Genomic DNA, 19,231 nt, shown 5'->3' on the forward strand with positions numbered 1-19,231 from the left:
TTGCCAATTTTTAAACTTAGGTTACTCTAAAGTGGTACTGCCCAATACATGAGACACCAGCCACATGTGGCTATTTAAATTGAAATGAACATTGAATAAACTTAAAAATTCAGCTCTTCAGTTGCACCAGCCACATCTCGAGTGCTTAGTAGCCTAGCAGCTTAGTGTGACCATGGACAACTCCTACTGGGAGATCACAGATCTATAACTTTCTATCATTGCAGAAAGTTCTACTGGATGGTTCTCTAAAGCATATATATCAAGTTTCCAGCACTTAATTACTGTTTATTAAATGTTAGCTACACAGGTTTTCATGATTCCTAAAAACGTGTGCTTGCCGTGAAACTAAGACCAAGTTAAATGAAATTTTAAAAAACGGTTTATTTTGACCCTCATACTTTTCATTTCTTTGCAGATCTCATTGCTTTGCAATGGACACCAAATCCGAAAGGCCTGACGTCAGGTTCTCTTCTTGGGCCATGACACGTGAAAGGATCTTGGCAGAACCATCTTGGAGACGTGAATGTCAGACTGCTCTGGGATGTTAGGGTGGGGGAGCCTGCCATTTCTCGGGGCAGCCTGGGCTTTGGCTAGACGTAGCCTGAAGTGGGGAAGGGGAGTCTGTGGAAATTGGGAAGCCTCTGGTAATGAGAAGGTAAGTCCGTGGGGGGCAATCTGAAGGTGGCAGTTTGCTTGAGAGGATACTCAGGAGATGGATGACTTAGTGGGGAGTGTGGAACTGTCCAGGGCACATTGGCCTGTGACTGTCTCTGTCCTGATTTGTGTCTGTCTGCTGTGTACAGACACAGGCTGTCTGCTGGTGGCCAGAAGACATCTGGAAACTGGAAACCTTTTTGGCCATTGACGATCCAAGCCACTGGGAATCCTGGTCATACGTGGATCCCTGACCTGGTCTATGCAGGGGGAGATTTTGTGAATTTTTGTGGTCTACCCCCAAACTGTCAGACAGGGTATTCTTAAAATTCAAGTTAAATCCATCCCATCTCAGTTAAAGTCTGTTTCCTCTGACTGTGTTCTTACCACAATTTGGAAGTGGGTTACTAGCTATCTTCCACCAATCACCTTTCATATCCTTACACAATTTAAATTTCTCTTTTGAGCTTTCCCTGCTCTTTAATATTTTATTTACCCTGTTTTATTTCTTCATGTAGGCTTTCTCTTCTCTGCATTTACCCCATTTTTATGCCATGGTTTTCATCCAGTCATTGGCCTGACAATGTTTCAGTCCTTCCAACCAGGACTAGGCTGGGGTGATGACATCCAGGCCCCGGTATCAGCAGTGAGACCTGGACTCTAGCTGTCTCAGCTTCAAAGTTAGGATGTTGAAATAGCTCATTTGTAAGATCCTGTTTTATCTCCAGCAACCAAATTACCAAGTCAGTTCAAGGACAACAGCTTTATTTCATTATACAAAATCTATTACTAGAGCAAAGAATTAATTTATTAAAATAGATGCAAGATACTAGACAGTGTACATGGATTAATAAAAAGCTAGTGGACTGATGATATACTCATTGCTTACTAGTTGCCAAACTAGAATATTCTTGACCACATTTTAAATTTGACAACTAGTACTGATGAAGAGTCCAACTTGGAAAGATTGTGGAGGGTGTCAAGAGTGAATTTCGGTTATATACAAACTTCCTGTTGATTAAAGCCATGGAAAGTTGTGATGGGCACCCAGCTAGGTGTCCAGCCTGGGGAAGGTGTAACAGCACACGCAGTGGTTAGTGGGTTTGAGGCATCAGCTCACCGCTGCACACTTCTAAGCTGCTTCTCTTGAGGGCTTCTTCAGGTGGGCAATGGTGAATCATTTCTTTGGCCAGTTGGGGTCCTCTCTATCCCAGAGAGACCCAAGCATGGTTCTTCAGAAAGGCATTACTTTTTTTTCTTTTTCCCGCTGTCCTTTGCCTTTCCTGTGCTACCTCCTTTTATCGCCAATGCTCGTTTTGTACCCAGAGGGGTTTTGGCATACCAGTTCTGAAATGGAAGTTTACGAAAAGGTCAGAATGACACGAATTCATGGCAATACTCTTAAAAATAAAGAGGCCGGGCGCGGTGGCTCACGCCTGTAATCCCAGCACTTTGGGAGGCCGAGGCGGGTGGATCACGAGGTCAAGAGATCGAGACAATCCTGGTCAACATGGTGAAACCCCGTCTCTACTAAAAATACAAAAAATTAGCTGGGCATGGTGGCGCGTGTCTGTAATCCCAGCTACTCAGGAGGCTGAGGCAGGAGAATTGCCTGAACCCAGGAGGTGGAGGTTGCGGTGAGCCAAGATCGTGCCATTGCACTCCAGCCTGGGTAACAACAGCAAAACACCGTCTCAAAAAAAATAAATAAATAAAAATAAAGAAAAGCCTGCTCAGCAGGAAGGGGCAAGCAGCCACTGTACTTTGGGCATTTAAGGTATGCTTAATACAAACTCTTGCTCAGTGGGTTTTCCAGACTATTTCTCCATGATTTGAAACTTCAGCCTGTATTTCTGCATGATTTGTTAACTCAGGGAGTCAAAAATTTCAGAGAATCACAGGCTAAATCTAACGAGCAATCCTTCCCAACAAAGTCCCCTGTTTTTTCCGGGCATTCTACTATGTCCTGGGGTTGGGTTTCCTTGGTAGTGTGAAAGGTGCTCATGGGTCACATGGGGCCATGTTCAGTGAAGAACGGGTGGCCATTCTACTATGTTGGGGGAAGCTGCTGTTGAAAACACGGTGGAAATAATGGAGCCCAAATACCAACCAAGAACTTAGTGATTGTAACTGGCCCCATGATGGCATTTTCCTCAACCTTTGCATTTTGTTTGAAACCTAAGAAACATTTGAGTTTACAAACTTTATAATAGTCATATTTCATTGTGAGATTATATTACATGTTATTTATCAATTCTCTTATTAATAGATATATGACATCTGAATTTCTGGTTATTATGAAAACGCTGAAGTTCACAATTTTTACACATCTCCTTGTATCTATGTGAGAGAAATTCTTTAGGTCACATATGTAGAAATAAAATTGCTAGGGTTGTAGGGTATGAACATCTTCCATTTGACTTGATATTGCTAAATTGCTCTCTGAAGTGCTGTAAGTTGGAACTATCTCAGTCTTTGTATGCCTTTTTTTTTTTTTTTGAGACCGAGTCTCTCTCTGTCGCCTAGGCTGGAGTGCAGTGGCATGATCTTAGCTCACTGTAACCTCTGCCTCCTGGATTCAGGCGATTCCCCTGCCTCAGCCTCCTGAGTAGCTGGGAATACAGGTACCTGCCACTACGCCCAGCTATTTTTGTATTTTTAGTAGAGATGGGGTTTCACCCTGTTGACCAGGTTGGTCTTGATCTGCTGACCTCAAGTGAGCTACCCACCTCGGCCTCCCAAAGTGCAGGGATTACAGGCGTGAGCCACGGTGCCGGGCTTCATATATCTTAAAATGTCTGTTTTCTCCTGCCTCTTGTATGCTAGTTTAGCTGGATACAAATATTAGACAGACAGTTGTTTTTCCTTAGTACTTTGCAGATACTATTTTGCTGCCTTCTGGCATCTGTGGTTGTTAAAGAGATATCTGACTTCCCAATGGTTTCTTTGTAGGTAATCGGGTACCTTTTAAGACTGGCTTTTAATCTTGTTCTTAAGTTTCCAACAATATATCTAACTATAGATTTATTTTATTTGTTCTGCTGGTTACTAGGAGTTTATTAGTTAATAAATTATTTTACTTGGAGTTTATTTTTAATCTATCTTTAATTCAGGAAAATTCTCAGTAATAACGTCTTTAAGTTATTGTTCTTCTGATACTTATTGTATTCTTCTAGAACTTCTATTAATGAAGGTCAGCCTCTTCAACTCATCTTTGATGGATCTTTATACTTTTAGGCTTTTACCTTCTTGTTTCTCTGTGCCAACTATGGGAGGTACTCCCCAGGAATCTTCCAGTCCACAGACTGCTGTTTGACCGGGTTTAGCTTAGAGTTCATAGCTCTCTCATTTTCTTTGCCATTTTATACTGATTACTATATTTTTAATTTCTAAGCTTTCTTTCTTTTTCTTTGCAATTCAGACCTCAGCTTCTGACTCTCTAAGCTTTCTTTTTATAAAGTTTTTTCATAATTATCTCTTCCTATTTCATTTCTTTTTTTCTCAAAATGTTCTGTACATTTCTAATGGAAGTCATGCTCTCATTTATTTTTTGAACATCTTAATTATATTAATTTACAGATTGTATTTAGCACAACATTTCCTAAAATGTTTTGGAATTTTGATTTTAGATTCATTTTGTGTGTGTGTGTGTGTGTGTGTGTGTGTGTGTGTTTGAGATTGAGTCTTGCTCTGTCACCCAAGCTGGAGAGCAGTGGTGTGATCTTGGCTCACTATAGCCTCCACCTCCTGCCTCAGCCTTCCAAGTAGCTGGGACTACAGGCATGCACCACCACACCTGGCTAATTTTTGTATTGTTAGTAGAGACAGGGTCTCGCCATGTTGGCCAGGCTGGTCTTGAACTCCTGACCCCAAGTGATCCGTGTGCCTTGGCCTCCCAAAGTGCTGGGATTATAGCTGTGAGCCACCGTGTCTGCCCCAGATTCATTTTGAGAGGGAAGTGTTGTTTTGTTCTCTGTGTCTCTCCTTATTCTTTCCTCCACAGCAGTTCTAGCTGCTTCTATAGGAGCCTCTGAACTCAAATACAGAACTAGGTCTTATAGTGGTGTTTTGATTGATGCTCCCCTCCATGCTTCCTGGTGATATTAGGAACAGCAAAGATCCAGTCATAAAGGAAGCAGGTTTTATCATTTTGTCTTTCAGAGTCCTTTCTTTTTGTTTTTGAGACAGAGTCTTTTTCTGTCACCCAAGCTGGAGTACAGTGGCACAATCCTGGCTCACTGCAACCTCTGTCTCCCGTGTTCAAGGATTCTTCTGCCTCAGCCTGCCAACTAGCTGGGACTACATGTGGGCACCACCATGTCTGGCTAATTTTTGTATTTTTAGTAGAGACAGGGTTTTGCCATTTGGCCAGGCTTGTCTCGAACTCCTGACCTCAAGTGGTCTGCCTGCCAAAAGTGCTAGGATGCCACCGTGCTCAGCCAACTCTTACACTTTCTTTGTTTTCTATCCTCTCTTTTTCTCTATGCTGCATTCTAGGAAATTTTCTTTTCTCCCTTTTTCTTTTGTTTTCTCTTTAGTTTTGTTGAATCCACAGATGATTTAGTCACTGAGTTTTAAATGTCAATGACTATACATTTTTCACTCTCAAAAGTTCTATTTGGTTCTTTTTTTTTCTTAATACAACTTATCCACAGCATTTAATTTTCCTTTTTTTCTTTATTGCATTTTAGGTTTTGTGATACATGTGCAGAACATGCAAGATAGTTACAAAGGTACACACATGGCAGTGTGCTTTGCTGCCTTCTGCCCCTTCACCCACATCTGGCATTTCTCCCCATGCTATCCCTCCCCAGCTCCCCCTCCCGCTGTCCCTCCTCTATTCCCCTCAATAGACCCCAGTGTGTAGTGCTCCCTTCCCTGTGTCCATGTGTTATCATTGTTCACCACCTGCCTATGAGTGAGAATATGTGGCATTTCATTTTCTGCTCTTGTGTCAGTTTGCTGAGAATGATGTTCTCCAGGTTCATCCATGTCCCAACAAAGGACACAAACTCATCATTTTTGATTGCTGCATACTATTTCATGTTGCATATGTGCCACATTTTCCCAGACCAGTCTATCATTGATGGGCATTTGGGTTGGTTCTAGGTCTTTGCTATTGTAAACAGTGCTGCAATGAACATTTGTGTGCATGTGTCCTTATAGTAGAATGATTTATAGTCCTTTGGATATATACCCAGTAATGGGATTGCTGAGTCAAATGGAATTTCTAGGTCCTTGAGGAATGGCCACACTGTCTTCCACAATGGTTGAACTAATTTACACTCCCACCAGCAGTGTAAAAGTGTTCCTTTTTCTCCACATCCTCTCCAGCATCTGTTGTCTCCAGATTTTTTAATGATCGCCATTCTAACTGGCGTGAGATGGTATCTCAATGTGGTTTTGATTTGCATCTCTCTGATGACCAGTGACGATGAGCATTTTTTCATATGACTGTTGGCCTCATGTATGTCTTCTTTTGTAAAGTGTCTGTTCATATCCTTTGCCCATTTGTGAACGAGCTTGTTTGTTTTTTTCCTGTAAATCTGTTTGAGTTCTTTGTAAATTCTGGATATCAGCCCTTTGTCAGATGGGTAAACTGCAAAAATTTTTGCCCATTCTGTTGGTTGCCGATTCACTCTGGTGACTGTTTCTTTTGCTGTGCAGAAGCTGTGGAGTTTGATTAGGTCCCATTTGTCTATTTTGGCTTTTGTTGCCAATGCTTTTGGTGTTTTGGTCATGAAGTCCTTGCCTACTCCTATGTCCTCAATGATTTTGCCTAGATTTCCTTCTAGGATTTTTATGGTGCCAGGTCTTGTGTTTAAGTCTTTAATCCATCTGGAGTTAATTTTAGTGTAAGGTGTCAGGAAGGGGTCCAGTTTCTGCTTTCTGCACATGGCTAGTCAGTTTTCCCAACACCATTTATTAAACAGGAAATCCTTTCCCCTATGCTTGTTTTTGTCAGGTTTATCAAAGATTGTGTGGTTGTAGATATGTTGTGTTGCCTCTGATGCCTCTGTTCTGTTTCACTGGTCTATATCTCTGTTTTGGTACCAGTACCATGCTGTTTTGATTACTGTAGCCTTGTAGTATAGTTTGAAGTCCGGTAGTGTGATGCCTCCAGGTTTGTTCTTTTTGCTTAGGATTGACTTGGCTATGCGGGCTCTCTTTTGGTTCCATATGAAGTTCAAGGTGGTTTTTTCCAGTTCTGTGAAGAAAGTCAATGGTAGCTTGATGGGTATAGCATTGATTCCATAAATTACTTTGGGCAGTATAGCCATTTTCACGATATTGATTCTTCCTAACCATGAACATGGAATGTTTCTCCGTCTGTTTTTGTCCTCTCTCATTTCCTTGAGCAGTGGTTTGTAGTTCTCCTTGAAGAGGTCCCTTACGTTCCTTGTTAGTTGTATTCCTAGGTATTTTATTCTTTTTGTAGCAATTGTGAATGGCAGTTCATTCTTGATTTGGCTCTCTTTAAGTCTGTTATTGGTATATAGGAATGCTTGTGATTTTTGCAGATTGATTTTGTATGCTGAGACTTTGCTGAAGTTGCTTATCAGTTTCAGGAGTTTTTGGGCTGATGTGATGGGGTCTTCTAGGTATACTATCATGTCGTCTGCAAATAGAGACAATTTGGCTTCCTCCTTTCCTATTTGAATACCCTTTATTTCTTTTTCTTGCCTGGTTGCTCTGGCTAGAACTTCCAGTACTATATTGAATAGGAGTGGTGAGAGAGGGCATCCTTGTCTAGTGCCAGATTTCAAAGGGAATGCTTCCAGTTTTTGCCCATTCAGTATGATATTGGCTGTTGGTTTGTTGTAAATAGCTTTTATTATTTTGAGATACGTTCCATCAATACCGAGTTTATTGAGGGATTTTAGCATAAAGGGCTGTTGAATTTTGTCAAAGGCCTTCTCTGTGTCAATTGAGATAATCATGTGGTTTTTGTTTTTGGTTCTGTTTATGTGGTGAATTATGTTGATAGACTTGCGTATGTTGAACCAGCCTTGCATCCCTGGGATGAATCCTACTTGATCATGATGGGTAAGTTTTTTGATTTGCTGTCGCAATCAGCTTGCCAGTATTTTATTGAAGATTTTTGCGTCTATGTTCTTCATGGATATTGGCCTGAAGTTTTCTTTTCTTGTTGGGTCTCTGCCGGGTTTTGGTATCAGGATGATGTTGGTCTCATAAAATGATTTGGGAAGGATTCCCTCTTTTTGGATTATTTGAAATAGTTTCAGAAGGAATGGTACCAGCTCCCTTTTGTGTGTCTGGTAGAATTCGGCTGTGAACCCATCTGGACCTGGGCTTTTTTTATGTGGTAGGCTCTTAATTGCTGCCTCAACTTCAGACCTGTTATTGGTCTATTCATAGTTTCAGCTTCCTCCTGGTTTAGGCTTGGGAGTACAGAAGTGTCCAGGAATTCACCCATTTCTTCTAGGTTTACTAGTTTATGTGCATAGAGTTGTTTGTAATATTCTCTGATGATGGTTTGAATTTCTGTGGGATCTGTGGTGATTTCCCCTTTATCATTTTTTGTTGCATCTATTTGGTTATTCTCTCTTTTCTTTTTTATTAGTCTGGCTAGTGGTCTATTTTGTTGATCTTTTCAAAAAACCAGCTCTTGGATTTATTGATTTTTTGAAGGGTTTTTCGTGTCTCTATCTCCTTCAGTTCTGCTCTGATCTTAGTTATTTCTTGTCTTCTGCTAGGTTTTGAGTTTTTTTGATCTTGCTCCTCTAGCTCTTTCAATTTTGACGATAGGGTGTCAATTTTGGATCTCTCCACTCTTCTCATATGGGCACTTATTGCTATATATTCTCCTCTGGAGGCTGCTTTAAATGTGTCCCAGAGATTCTGGCATGTTGTGTCTTCGTTCTCGTTGGTTTCGAAGAACTTCTTTATTTCTGCCTTCATTTCATTGTTTATCCAGTCAACATTCAAGAGCCAGTTGTTCAGTTTCCATGAAGCTATGCGGTTCTGAGTTAGTTTCTGAATTCTCAGTTCTAACTTGATTGCACTATGGTCTGAGATACTGTTTGTTATTATGTCAGTTGTTTTGCATTTGCTGAGGAATGATTTACTTCCAATTATGTGGTCAGTTTTAGAGTAGGTGTGATGTGGTGCTGAGAAGAATGTATATTGTGTGGATTTGGGGTAGAGAATTCTGTAAATGTCTATCAGGTTTGCTTGTTCCAGGTCTGAGTTCAAGCCTTGGATATCCTTGTTAATTTTCTGTCTGGTTGATCTGTCTAATATTGACAGTGGAGTGTTAAAGTCTCCCACTGTTATTGTGTGGGAGTCTAAGTCTCTTTGTAAGTCATTAAGAACTTACCTTATATATCTGGGTGCTCCTGTATTGGGTCCATATATATTTAGGATCGTTAGCTCTTCTTGTTGTATCGATCCTTTTACCATTATGTAATGTCCTTTTTGTCTCTTTTGATCTTTGTTGCTTTAAAATCTATTTTATCAGAGACGAGAATTGCAACTCCTGCTTTTTTTTGCTCTCCATTTGCTTGGTAAATCTTCCTCCATCCCTTTATTTTGAGCCTTTGTGTATCCTTGCATGTGAGATGGGTTTCCTGGATACAGCACACTGATGGGTTTTGGATTTTTATCAAGTTTGCCAGTCTGTGTCTTTTGATTGGTGCATTTAGCCCATTTACATTTAGGGTTAATATTGTTATGTGTGAATTTGATCCTGCCATTTTGATGCTAGCTGGCTGTTTTGCCCATTAGTTGATGCAGATTCTTCATTTTGTTGATGCTCTTTAGCATTTGGTATGTTTTTAGAATGGCTGGTACTGGTTGTTCCTTTCTATGTGTAGTGCCTCTTTCAGGAGCTCTTGTAAAGCAGGCCTGGTGGTGACAAAATCTCTTGAGTACTTGCTTGTTTGCAAAGGATTTTATTTTTCCTTCATTTATGAAGCTCAGTTTGGCTGGATATGAAATTCTGGGTTGAAAGTTCTTTTCTTTAAGGATGTTGAATATTGGCCCCCACTCTATTCTGGCTTGTAGGGTTTCTGCCAAGAGATCTGCTGTGAGTCTGATGGGCTTCCCTTTGTGGGTGACCCAACCTTTCTCTCTGGCTGTCCTTAGCATTTTCTCCTTCATTTCAACCCTGGTGAATCTGACGATTATGTGCCTTGGGGTTGCTCTTCTTGCGGAATATCTTTGTGGTGTTCTCTGTATTTCCTGGACTTGAATATTGGCCTGCCTTGCCAGGTTGGGGAAATTTTCCTGGATAATATCCTGAAGAATATTTTCCAGCTTGGATTCATTCTCGTCGTCACATTCAGGTAGACCTATCAAACGTAGATTAGGTCTCTTCACATAGTCCCACCTTTCTTGGAGACTTTGTTCATTCCTTTTTGCGCTTTTTTCTCTAATCTTGGCTTCTCATTTCATTTCATTGAGTTGATCTTTGACTTCTGATATCCTTTCTTCTGCTTGGTCAATTCAGCTGTTGTGTTTTTCAGCTCCTTCAATTTACTCATATTCCTCTCTAAGTTGTCCATTCTTGTTATGATTTCCTCAAATCTTTTTTCAGGGTTCTTAGTTTCTTTGCATTGATTTAGAACATGTTCTTTTAGCTCACGGAAGTTTCTCATTACCCACCTTCTGAAGTCTGATTCTGTCATTTCATCACACTCATTCTCCTTCCAGCTTTGTTCCCTTGCTGGTGAGGAGTTTTGGTCCTTTGTAGGAAGTGAGGTGTTCTGGTTTCAGGTATTTTCCTCCTTTTTGCTCTGGTTTCTTCCCATCTTTGTCGATTTATCCACCTGTCGTCTGAGTAGTTGCTGATTTTCCAATTGGGTCTCTGAGTGGACATCCAGATTATTGATCATGAAGTATTTCTCTTTCTTAGTTTTCCTTCTAATAGTCTGGCCCCTCTGCTGTAGGACTGCTGAGGTCCACTCCAGGCCCTGCTTGCCTGGGGAACTCCTGTAGCAGCTGCAGAACCATGAGGGTTGCTACCAGATTCTTCTTCTGCTATCTTTGTCCCAGAATGATGCCTGCCAAATGTCAGTCTGATCAGTCCTTTGTGAGGTGACTCTTTGGATATACAGGGGTCAGGGAGCTGTTTGAGGAGACTGTCTGTACTTTATAGGAGCTCAAGTGCTGAGCTGTGAGCTCCGTTGTTCATTCAGGGCTGCTAGGCAGGTACGTTTAAGTCTGCTGCAGCAGAACTCATAAAGCCCCATTTTTTTTTCCCCAGGTGCTCTGTCCTGGGGAGTTAGGGCTTTATGAGTATCTGTTGCACTGTCATGCCCAGCGAGGAGGCAGTCTAGTCACTGCCTGTCTGTAGTGGCTATGCTGAGCTGCCATAGGCTCCACCCTGTTGCTGTGGGCTCTGCCCTGCTGTCATGGGCTCCGCCCTGCTGTCATGGGCTCCGCCCTGCTGCTGTGTGTAATTCCCTGTGGTCCTGTTTATATGGGTGTGGTTAGAACTGTGGTGGCAATGGTGGCTCGCCTCTGTAGTGGCGGACTCTCTCTGTTATGGTGGGTTGCCTTGGCAATGGCAGGCTGCATCAGCAATGGCAGAGGACCTCCGTAGGGGTTGTGTGCCTCGGTAATGGTGGACGCCCCTCCCCCACTGGGCTGCATTGTCCTGGGTTCAGCTGTGCTTGCTGTGAAACTCTCAACTCCGAGCATTTCCAATTGCTGTTTTGTTTGTTTTTGTGGGGGTGGGACCTGCCAAGCCTGATCACCTGGCCCCTGCCTCAGAGCCCCCTTTTTTTTTTTTTTAAGTTGAATGGTTGACTCTCTCCCAGGTGTTCCAGTCGCCTGCTGCAAGGGCACCGGGATCTGTGTGATTTCCCCTGCAGTGACCCACTGCGCCGGCTCAAACCACGTTGCTGCTCGGGAATCTCCTGGCCTGGCTTTCTGTTTAAGTCCTGTTTAATCAGATGAATGTGCTAATCTGCCTTCCAGAATCTCCAATTACCAGTTTAACAGGGCAACCACACCAGTATATTTTGTATGGAGTGCCGCTTCCCTGCGGCCCCAACACAAACAGCTGCGCCGGCCCAAACTGCTGTGCTGGTGGCCCGTGGGGCTCCTACACCTGGGAATCTCCTGGTCTGTGGGCAATAAAGATCCATCTGGAAATGTGGCGTCCACTCACCCTCTGCGATTTCACTGGGAGCTGCAATCCTGAGTTGGTCCTACAGTGCCGTCTTCCTCCTAATCTCCATTTGGTTCTTTTTCAAATTTGCCTGTTTTTCCTCCCTAATGTTTCTGCTCTTTAATTTAAACATACTTCTTTTGTAGTCTCTTTCAGAATGTTCTGTTATCTCAAGTTCTTGGTGGTGCTGTTCTGTTATTTTTGCTGACTCTCCTTAGGGTAGATTATTGCTTGTGGTTTATAACTTTTTTTTATTACAGACTCATCTTTAGCAAGGGCAGTATTTCCTATAGGAGTCCTATGTATCCTGACTTGGCTAAATTTCCATATGGGGTGGTTTTTAATTTTGCTTTTGATGTGACTTTAGGGGTTTTAATGATATCATATCATTTTTTTGAAATATATTAATATTTCAACTTGAGAATCTGGGACCATGGAGGGAGTCCAAATTTGGAAACTTGACGTGCATGGTGTAGGCTTGGGTTTTGATTTTTTATGGGCCACTTTTACTCCCCACCTAGATCCCTGAGAAGCTCACAAGTTCCATGATGCTTCCTCGTGGCAACCTAGATATTGTCCCAGCTTTGTGAAGCTCCAGCATCCTGTCTCTCCTGGGCCTAGCCTTGCCTGTTTGTTTGGTTCTCATACACCCCTAGGCCACGCAAGCATTAGCTCATATGGCTGTTCCTGTCTTTGAGATGTACCTCTCTGTTCATGGCACTGGGGGGTTCCCTCTTCCTTCTTTTAGCCTTGGCTCTGTTTTTAATGTAAGCTTTGGTGGCCATGTGCTTACAGTGATGAACTCCTAGTTTATTGAGACCCAGAAGAGAATGTAGTTAAGTTGGCTTTGGAGGAAGTTGGGAATTTCAGCTCTGCTACTTTATGGTTGTTGCTTGCCTCTTGTGTTGTTTATTTTACTGCTACTGCGGCAAATTCCCAGAAATGCGGTGGCTTACAATCACACACTTATGATTTCACAGGGCTGTAGGTCAGAAGCCGGGAATGGGCCTCACTGGGAGACAATCGGCGTAGATGTGTGCAGGGCTGTGTCTCTTCCTGGAGGCTCCAGCTGTGAATCTTTCCCTTGCCTTTTGCAGCTCTCAGAGATCACCTGCTTTTCTGGCCTGTGGCCCCTGCTCCACCTTTGGGTCGCAAGGCTGGGCTACCTGGAGTACCAACACATCCTTCTCAGACTGCTGTCTCTGGTTCTGTCTTCCATCTCCCTCTTCTCCTTTTCATTATTACACTGGACTCACCAGGATAATCCAGGATAATCTATCTTCAGGTCCACTGTCCAGCAGGCTTAGTCCATCGGCAGCCTTCATCCCCCTCTGCCGTGTAACCTCACATATCTTCGGGTTCCAGGGATGAGGATGTAGATGTCCCTGGGGGGGTCATTATCTGGCCCACCAGGCCTCTCCGTATCTCAGTGTCCTCATGTGCAAAAGAGGGGGTTCTGAGGTCTAAATCAGTCAGTACAGTGGCTGGCGCAGAACAAGCAGTCAGTCAGTATTAGCTAACATTATGCCACTTGTTATCATCATTATCCAGCATATTTTCTCCGTATGTCTGTGGAGCAGGGGAGAAGGTGTACCGAGAGTCTGCAAGGTCTTCATCTGAGATAATGCTGTCTGAGACACAATGAGGCAACATTTTTCAGGGTTTGTCTCATTAGAAGGAACCATAGCAATGGTACCACATTATTCAGGAGAGTGTGGGGGTGTCATTCCATCTATCCACGTGTTTAATGAATGTGTCCCTAAACGAATTTGTTAAACATTGACTTGGGGCCAGGCACAGGGCCAGGCACTGGTGCTGTGATGAAGCCCAAAAGGATTGGGTGGAAAGGATAACGTTGGCAAAATGATGCAGTTTCCCTGGAAAATGAACAGAGCAAACAAATACAACAGGAATGAATATGTGAAGCTTCTGCGTTCTCCTCCCAGGTCACAAAAGGGTGGCCATTCATTTTCCTGGATAGGATGATCAGACCTCAAGTACCTACAGACAGAAAAACTTCTAGAGATCACTTTGGGAAGTTAAAGGTTCAGCTAGGAGGAAGGATAGGCTCCCACACCCTATTATCCAACTCCTCAAAATAAGGAGGAAAATTGATATTTTAGAAACGGGAAAAATTGCGAATTTCAGAAAAGAATATGATGCATCATTTGAAGAGGATGATACCAGCAGTCATGATGAACAGGTTCATTCATGATGAACAAGAATATTATTAATAACTCAAGTGCGTGGTAAACACTCAGCTAGAGTTAATTTTTTTTTTTTTCAGTTTTGCTAGAGCAGGGGTCAGCAAAATACAGCCAATGGGCCAGATCTGGCCTGTTGTCTGTGCTTGCAAATAGAGTTTATTGGAACCCAGCCAAACGCATTCATTTCTGTATTGTGTGTGGATGCTTTTCACTGTGATGCGCAGTTGGATAGCTGTGATAGAGACTGCATGGCGCTCAGAGCCTAAAATATTTGCTATCTGCACCTTTGTGGAAGAAGGTTGCCAACTCCTGTGCTAGACCGTTATTGCTGGAACAATTATTACGACCGTTTTTCACCTTTCTAACGCTTCAGTGAAGAATTAGGGGCCAACCAGGAAGGAATCATAGTTTTAGATTTGATGGAAAAGTGATGTGTTTCAGGGGGAAAGTTTCCTGCTGTTAAGCAGGCTCCCGGAGATAGGCTTGTATGAGAATTTCAATGCTCCTTCTGGTGGCCGCACGGCCATCATTGTAGTGGCATGCCTATCTTCCCTTGCCTTTGGAATTGGCCAAGGACACTTCCTTCAGACAGACAACAGCACTGCATTTATTTTGGCTTAAAGGAGAGCAGGTAGTTTGAGGAGTGCCTGCTGGCCTGGACACTCCTCCTGTAAGGGAGGGAGTTAGAAAAGATAATTCTCAAAGTTTCCTTCAGATCCAAAGAGTTTTGCAAATAGGTCAGAACGTATTCAAACATTGGAAAACTAACTTATGATGAGTTATCTTGTGGCTTCCTACTACAAATGCACTGAAAACTGAAAAACAGTGTTCCATGACAATTAGGGCCCAAAACAGCATTGGCTCGAACTATACTATTTAGGGAATGATTTCTCAATGCAAAACTTATTCCATAATAGCAAATATGAAGTAAAAACTAAAATAAGTATATGTGTCTATGTGAATCCAATGCTTTTGAAGCTGCTACTCAGTTCTGCAGTAGATACAAGGCCACACCATGATTTTCCTAAAATTTGGAAGACACACGCTTTATTGCTAAAACCCCAAAGATTTTGTCATCCAAAATTTCAGGTTTCCAAATTTCACCGTATATGGCTGAGTTCCAATTCATGAAACCCACGAAACTCCAGAGGGAGAAGGCAGTGTGAGGAGTGTTTGCTGCTGAGATTGGGCCGTCGGGCACTCCATTTACCTTAAAGCTCTCTTCTTCCTCTTTGTACACCGGATCCATGCTGGTCATTGCCATAATAAACTCGACTGCGGTGAGCGGTTTGGAAGTTTGCCGCCGGATTCTCTGATCTGTGAGTACGCCTTTCACTGCTTGGACTATATGTCCCTGAGTGAAGCCGTCAGTGACTTTTGCCAGGCAGCTGATACTCAAGGCACTGGTGAGGACTCCTCCATTGCGTTCAATGATTTGTTTCCACAGAACTGTTGTATCCAAGATGGCAGAAGAGACACAGAGAACAAGGGTTACCACTGAGAAAGCAGTGCCAGTGTCCCTCTCAGATGAAAGTTGTATCTCATCAAGAAAGGAATACACAGAAGTCTAACTTATTTGTAACCCAAATGAACCGAAGCCCAATAACTAAATGCTTTCCTCTAGAGAATTTTCAGCCATAAGCCGTACATATCAATGACCCTGACGTGTACAGATCCACAAGTCCCGTGCAAATTAACAAGAAAAAAAACAAAATAAAACCACTGTCAGCATCGTCTTAAGGTGGTACCTGTAAGGACGTCGACAGTCTTTCAACATTGGAAATGTACATAGGGTGTATAATGGCATCTCTTCTCATCAGACTACTGTGTTTCCCAAGTAATTTGGATGAGTAGTTTAACTTATTTCTTTAGTTATAAAGTGAATTTCTTACATTGTTTTTACATCTGGAATCAGATTGCAGATTCCAGTTTTCATCAGCTACTGCCAGGGTCAGTTCCCCTTCAGTGTAAGACGCTGTATTACTCATTGTATTGAGTAAAGCAATTTGACCCTTTATTCCTTCCCCCTCAGCGACTGTAAACATGCATTGGCTGACTAGAGTCCTTCAGAGGAGGGCATGGCTGTTCTCTGATCTGTGGGACATGGAGTAAACGAGAGATTTCATTCAGAACACAGATGTTGTGAAGATGAATTATGAAATAATTCTTGCTGCTTAGCCTTAGAGATGGAATTTTCGGCTGGCCTAAAGCGTCACCGAACCCCTGATCTCCTCTGCTAAGTACAGTACTTAAAATCATTCTGCATTTGGAGAACTAGCTCCGTTCTGTAAAGGGAAGTGAGTGAGATGTGCTGTAACTTATTTAATTCTGTCCAGACGGCGGAGAAGGTGAAGGGTGTTCACGAGAGCATCTGTCAGTCTCGGCACGGGGAGGAGCTGGTCAAATGTCTCTAAATGGTTTTGACCTTACTTGGGGAGTATTTGAAACTGTGTTTAAAAAATGACCATGACTACCTGATGTGAGCGTTGTCAGGCCTGGTAAGGGTTAGTGCTGGGGTTGTTAAATGACTACCTCGTGCGAGTACGTTCATCCAAAAATGGCTGATAACATCAAAAAAGTGTCCTTACTGTAAAGGAATCAAACGGCCTGTAATGTGACTGTGAACTGTGCTGGAGAATCTGGCTTTTGGGCCAGGAGCTATTCCAGCAGTTCACTAGGCAGGGGGCGGTGGGGGATCCTTGGCCCTGTGGGTGAGCTGAGCTGCTGGGAAAGGGTGAACTGTACCTTGGGGCCTGCCAATTCCTCTGAGCTGTGGATGCTTAGGCATCCAGGGTTTGGAGACCTGCAGTGAAACCAATGAGAGCCGCAGGGACCCCAGGCTGGCCTAAAGCGTCACCGAACCCCCGATCTCCTCTGCTCCTTCCTTGGTGGAGTTCCTTGATCTTGAGCCCCAGACTAGTCTCATCTGTGAAACAGGCGTAGAAGCATTGACTTCTCAGCGCTGCCGTGAGAAACAAGCCCAGCAGTGTTTATAAGCGCTCGGAAGTGCAGCAGCCTGGTATTTCGTGGGGACTTTCCTTCCTGCAGCTGTGTCACTGTTGTTATTACAATGACAATGATTGTTTTCCATTCCACCTTGCACGGAAGTTTCCTAACCCTCATTAAAGCATCAGTTACAAAAGACGACACAAAATGAGCTACGGATTGGTTCAGAGCCTGTTTGTGCAGTGACCGGCGGCAGCGGGTGAAGAGTATCCTTAGCTAAACATAACCATTGCAGAGTTAGAGGCAGAAAACATAACCCACGGTAAAAATGACCAACAGCGACTAGACCCCATCATCCCCTGAGATCCGGTGTGTCTTCTGTCCGAATTTACAACATCTAAACAAAGTACCAGCGGGTCTGAGTGGCGACTCTGGAAGCTGAGAAGGGAACGTGATTTCTGGGAGAGTCACAGGTAAGGCCCCGAAAGCTGAAGTTGACATCCCAGGCTGGGTTGCAGGCGTGCAGGCTCAGTTCTGGGCATGCATGAGCAAAATTCCTCCCTGTGCAGCAAAAGGGAACCATCCGTGGGAAGAGGTGAGGGCCACGTGCTCCCTGGCAACAAATAGCTAACTTTCTCCCTGGCTTCTCTGTGCAGCCACAAGTCACAATCTTGGAAGTTTCCTGCCCAAACCATCCAGGGTTCTGGCAGGGGTAACCGCTTGATGGCTAAAGACGCATTAGTAACGGAGTACAGTTACTGTACTGGGGAAGGGTGAGCTGTCCCGTGGGGCTAGCCAGTGTCTCGGAGCTGTGGGCGATCAGGCATCGAGGCTTTGGAGACCTACAGTGAGACCAACAAGGGCCAGAGGGACATGGAAACCTGCTACTGCCCATTTCAAGTGTAGGATACTTGATAGTCATGGACAGTTTCTGTCAAGATTCCTCTAAATACATGAATCATTGGTTACTGTCCACAGATCACCATTTTTACCGGAGTTGCAGCAAGAGAGCTCTGTGAGGCAGTCTCAGCTGTGGTGGCACCTGCCCACCTGCCTACTCATCTGAAGACCCAGAGAAGGGACGCAGAACCAGGCTTGGCTTCCTTCCTGCAGCTGATGAACTCGAACTGTTGGTCTTTCCGAGAATCGCTTCTATTGCTTTTATGCAACCACCCACTCCTGGGTTCTTGACCCTTAAGTAGCTGCTCTGAGGCCCACGGTGGGTGTCAGGGATGGAGGGAGGCACACCATGCTGGGCTGGGTGGAGCCGGGAGCTGGCAGTGAGCATGCGGGCCCTAGGGGCTGTGGGGTCTCTGGTCCGGGAGTGCAGTGGGGAGCACAGATGCACCACAGTGTTGGGGTGTGGGGATGCCTGTGTTGGTGAGGACCAAGGCCAGGGACCCCAGAGTTCTGAAGGCAGTGGAGGAGCTCTTCGGGCCGAGTGCTGAATCTTACTTTCCTCTCTTGGGTGCAAAAGGCTCCTCACATCTTCAGACCAATCTACGTTCTCTCTCTTCTTCAGATGAAAGAGAATCTGGCCTTTGGCTCCCCTTCATCTGCTGTTGACATTCCCAGTGGATTGATTCTGTTTTGGCTGGTGCTCAAGATGACACAGTCTCTGAAAATTCATTTTTATTTGAGGTTTTACAAAAGCCTGAGAGGGGAATAAAGTGATGTGGGTGAGCTTTTGACCCTTGGAAACCTGGAATTGCAGAAAAGTCTGAAGACAGACCCTGGAACCATCTGAGCAGACACTGGGTCGGGGTGGGCCTATGATGAATTGGGTTATTAGTGAAATGCAGCCCAGGGAGAGAGGCAAGAGGGGGAGGGCACTGGGACTGTGGAGGAGAGGACACCCAGAGGGATTTCTGGAGACCAGACAGGGCATCATCAGCACGGGGGTGGATTTTCTTTGCAGAGACTGCTTTGTTTTGGGGCAAAGAAGGAGAGATTGAATAATGTTTGGTGAACCCGAGGGCTGCAGATCCACAGATTCCCCCCTCACTTCTCAGCACTGTTGGTCCCCACGCAGCCTGGAGGAATTTGAGGAGTGGGGCCGCCAGGGCTGCTGCACACCTTAGCGCTCCGTTGTGGGTGGAGAGATGGACAAGGCACCGTCCACATGCTGGATTGGTGACTCTTACTTCATGGACTGGAAAAAAACACTTTTGACCACTGCAAAGACAAGAATACAGTCTCTCTCTAAGACGGATGCCCCAGCCACTGTGGCTTTGAAAACTTCAAGGGCACTGGAGAAAATGCTGGATGGGGGTCGATGACGTCAGCC

General features: G+C 44.0%; 1 protein-coding gene across 2 annotated transcripts in view; it reads right to left on the reverse strand.

The window, feature by feature from the left end:
- Positions 1-1,398: 1,398 nt before the first annotated feature.
- The window catches only part of DRC11 (dynein regulatory complex subunit 11), a 192,273-nt gene continuing 174,440 nt past the window's right edge, over positions 1,399-19,231 (reverse strand). For both annotated transcript variants that reach the window (XM_054258074.2, XM_008999752.5), the window contains exons 18-19: positions 15,209-15,447; positions 1,399-2,001 (exon numbers count right to left, since the gene is read on the reverse strand). In XM_054258074.2, coding sequence (XP_054114049.1) covers positions 1,900-2,001; positions 15,209-15,447 — 341 coding nt within the window. In that variant the 3' untranslated portion in view covers positions 1,399-1,899. The remainder of the gene's footprint in view (positions 2,002-15,208; positions 15,448-19,231) is intronic.

The sequence above is a fragment of the Callithrix jacchus genome, chromosome 6 (genome assembly GCF_049354715.1).
Source record: "Callithrix jacchus isolate 240 chromosome 6, calJac240_pri, whole genome shotgun sequence".
NCBI lineage: Eukaryota > Metazoa > Chordata > Mammalia > Primates > Cebidae > Callithrix > Callithrix jacchus.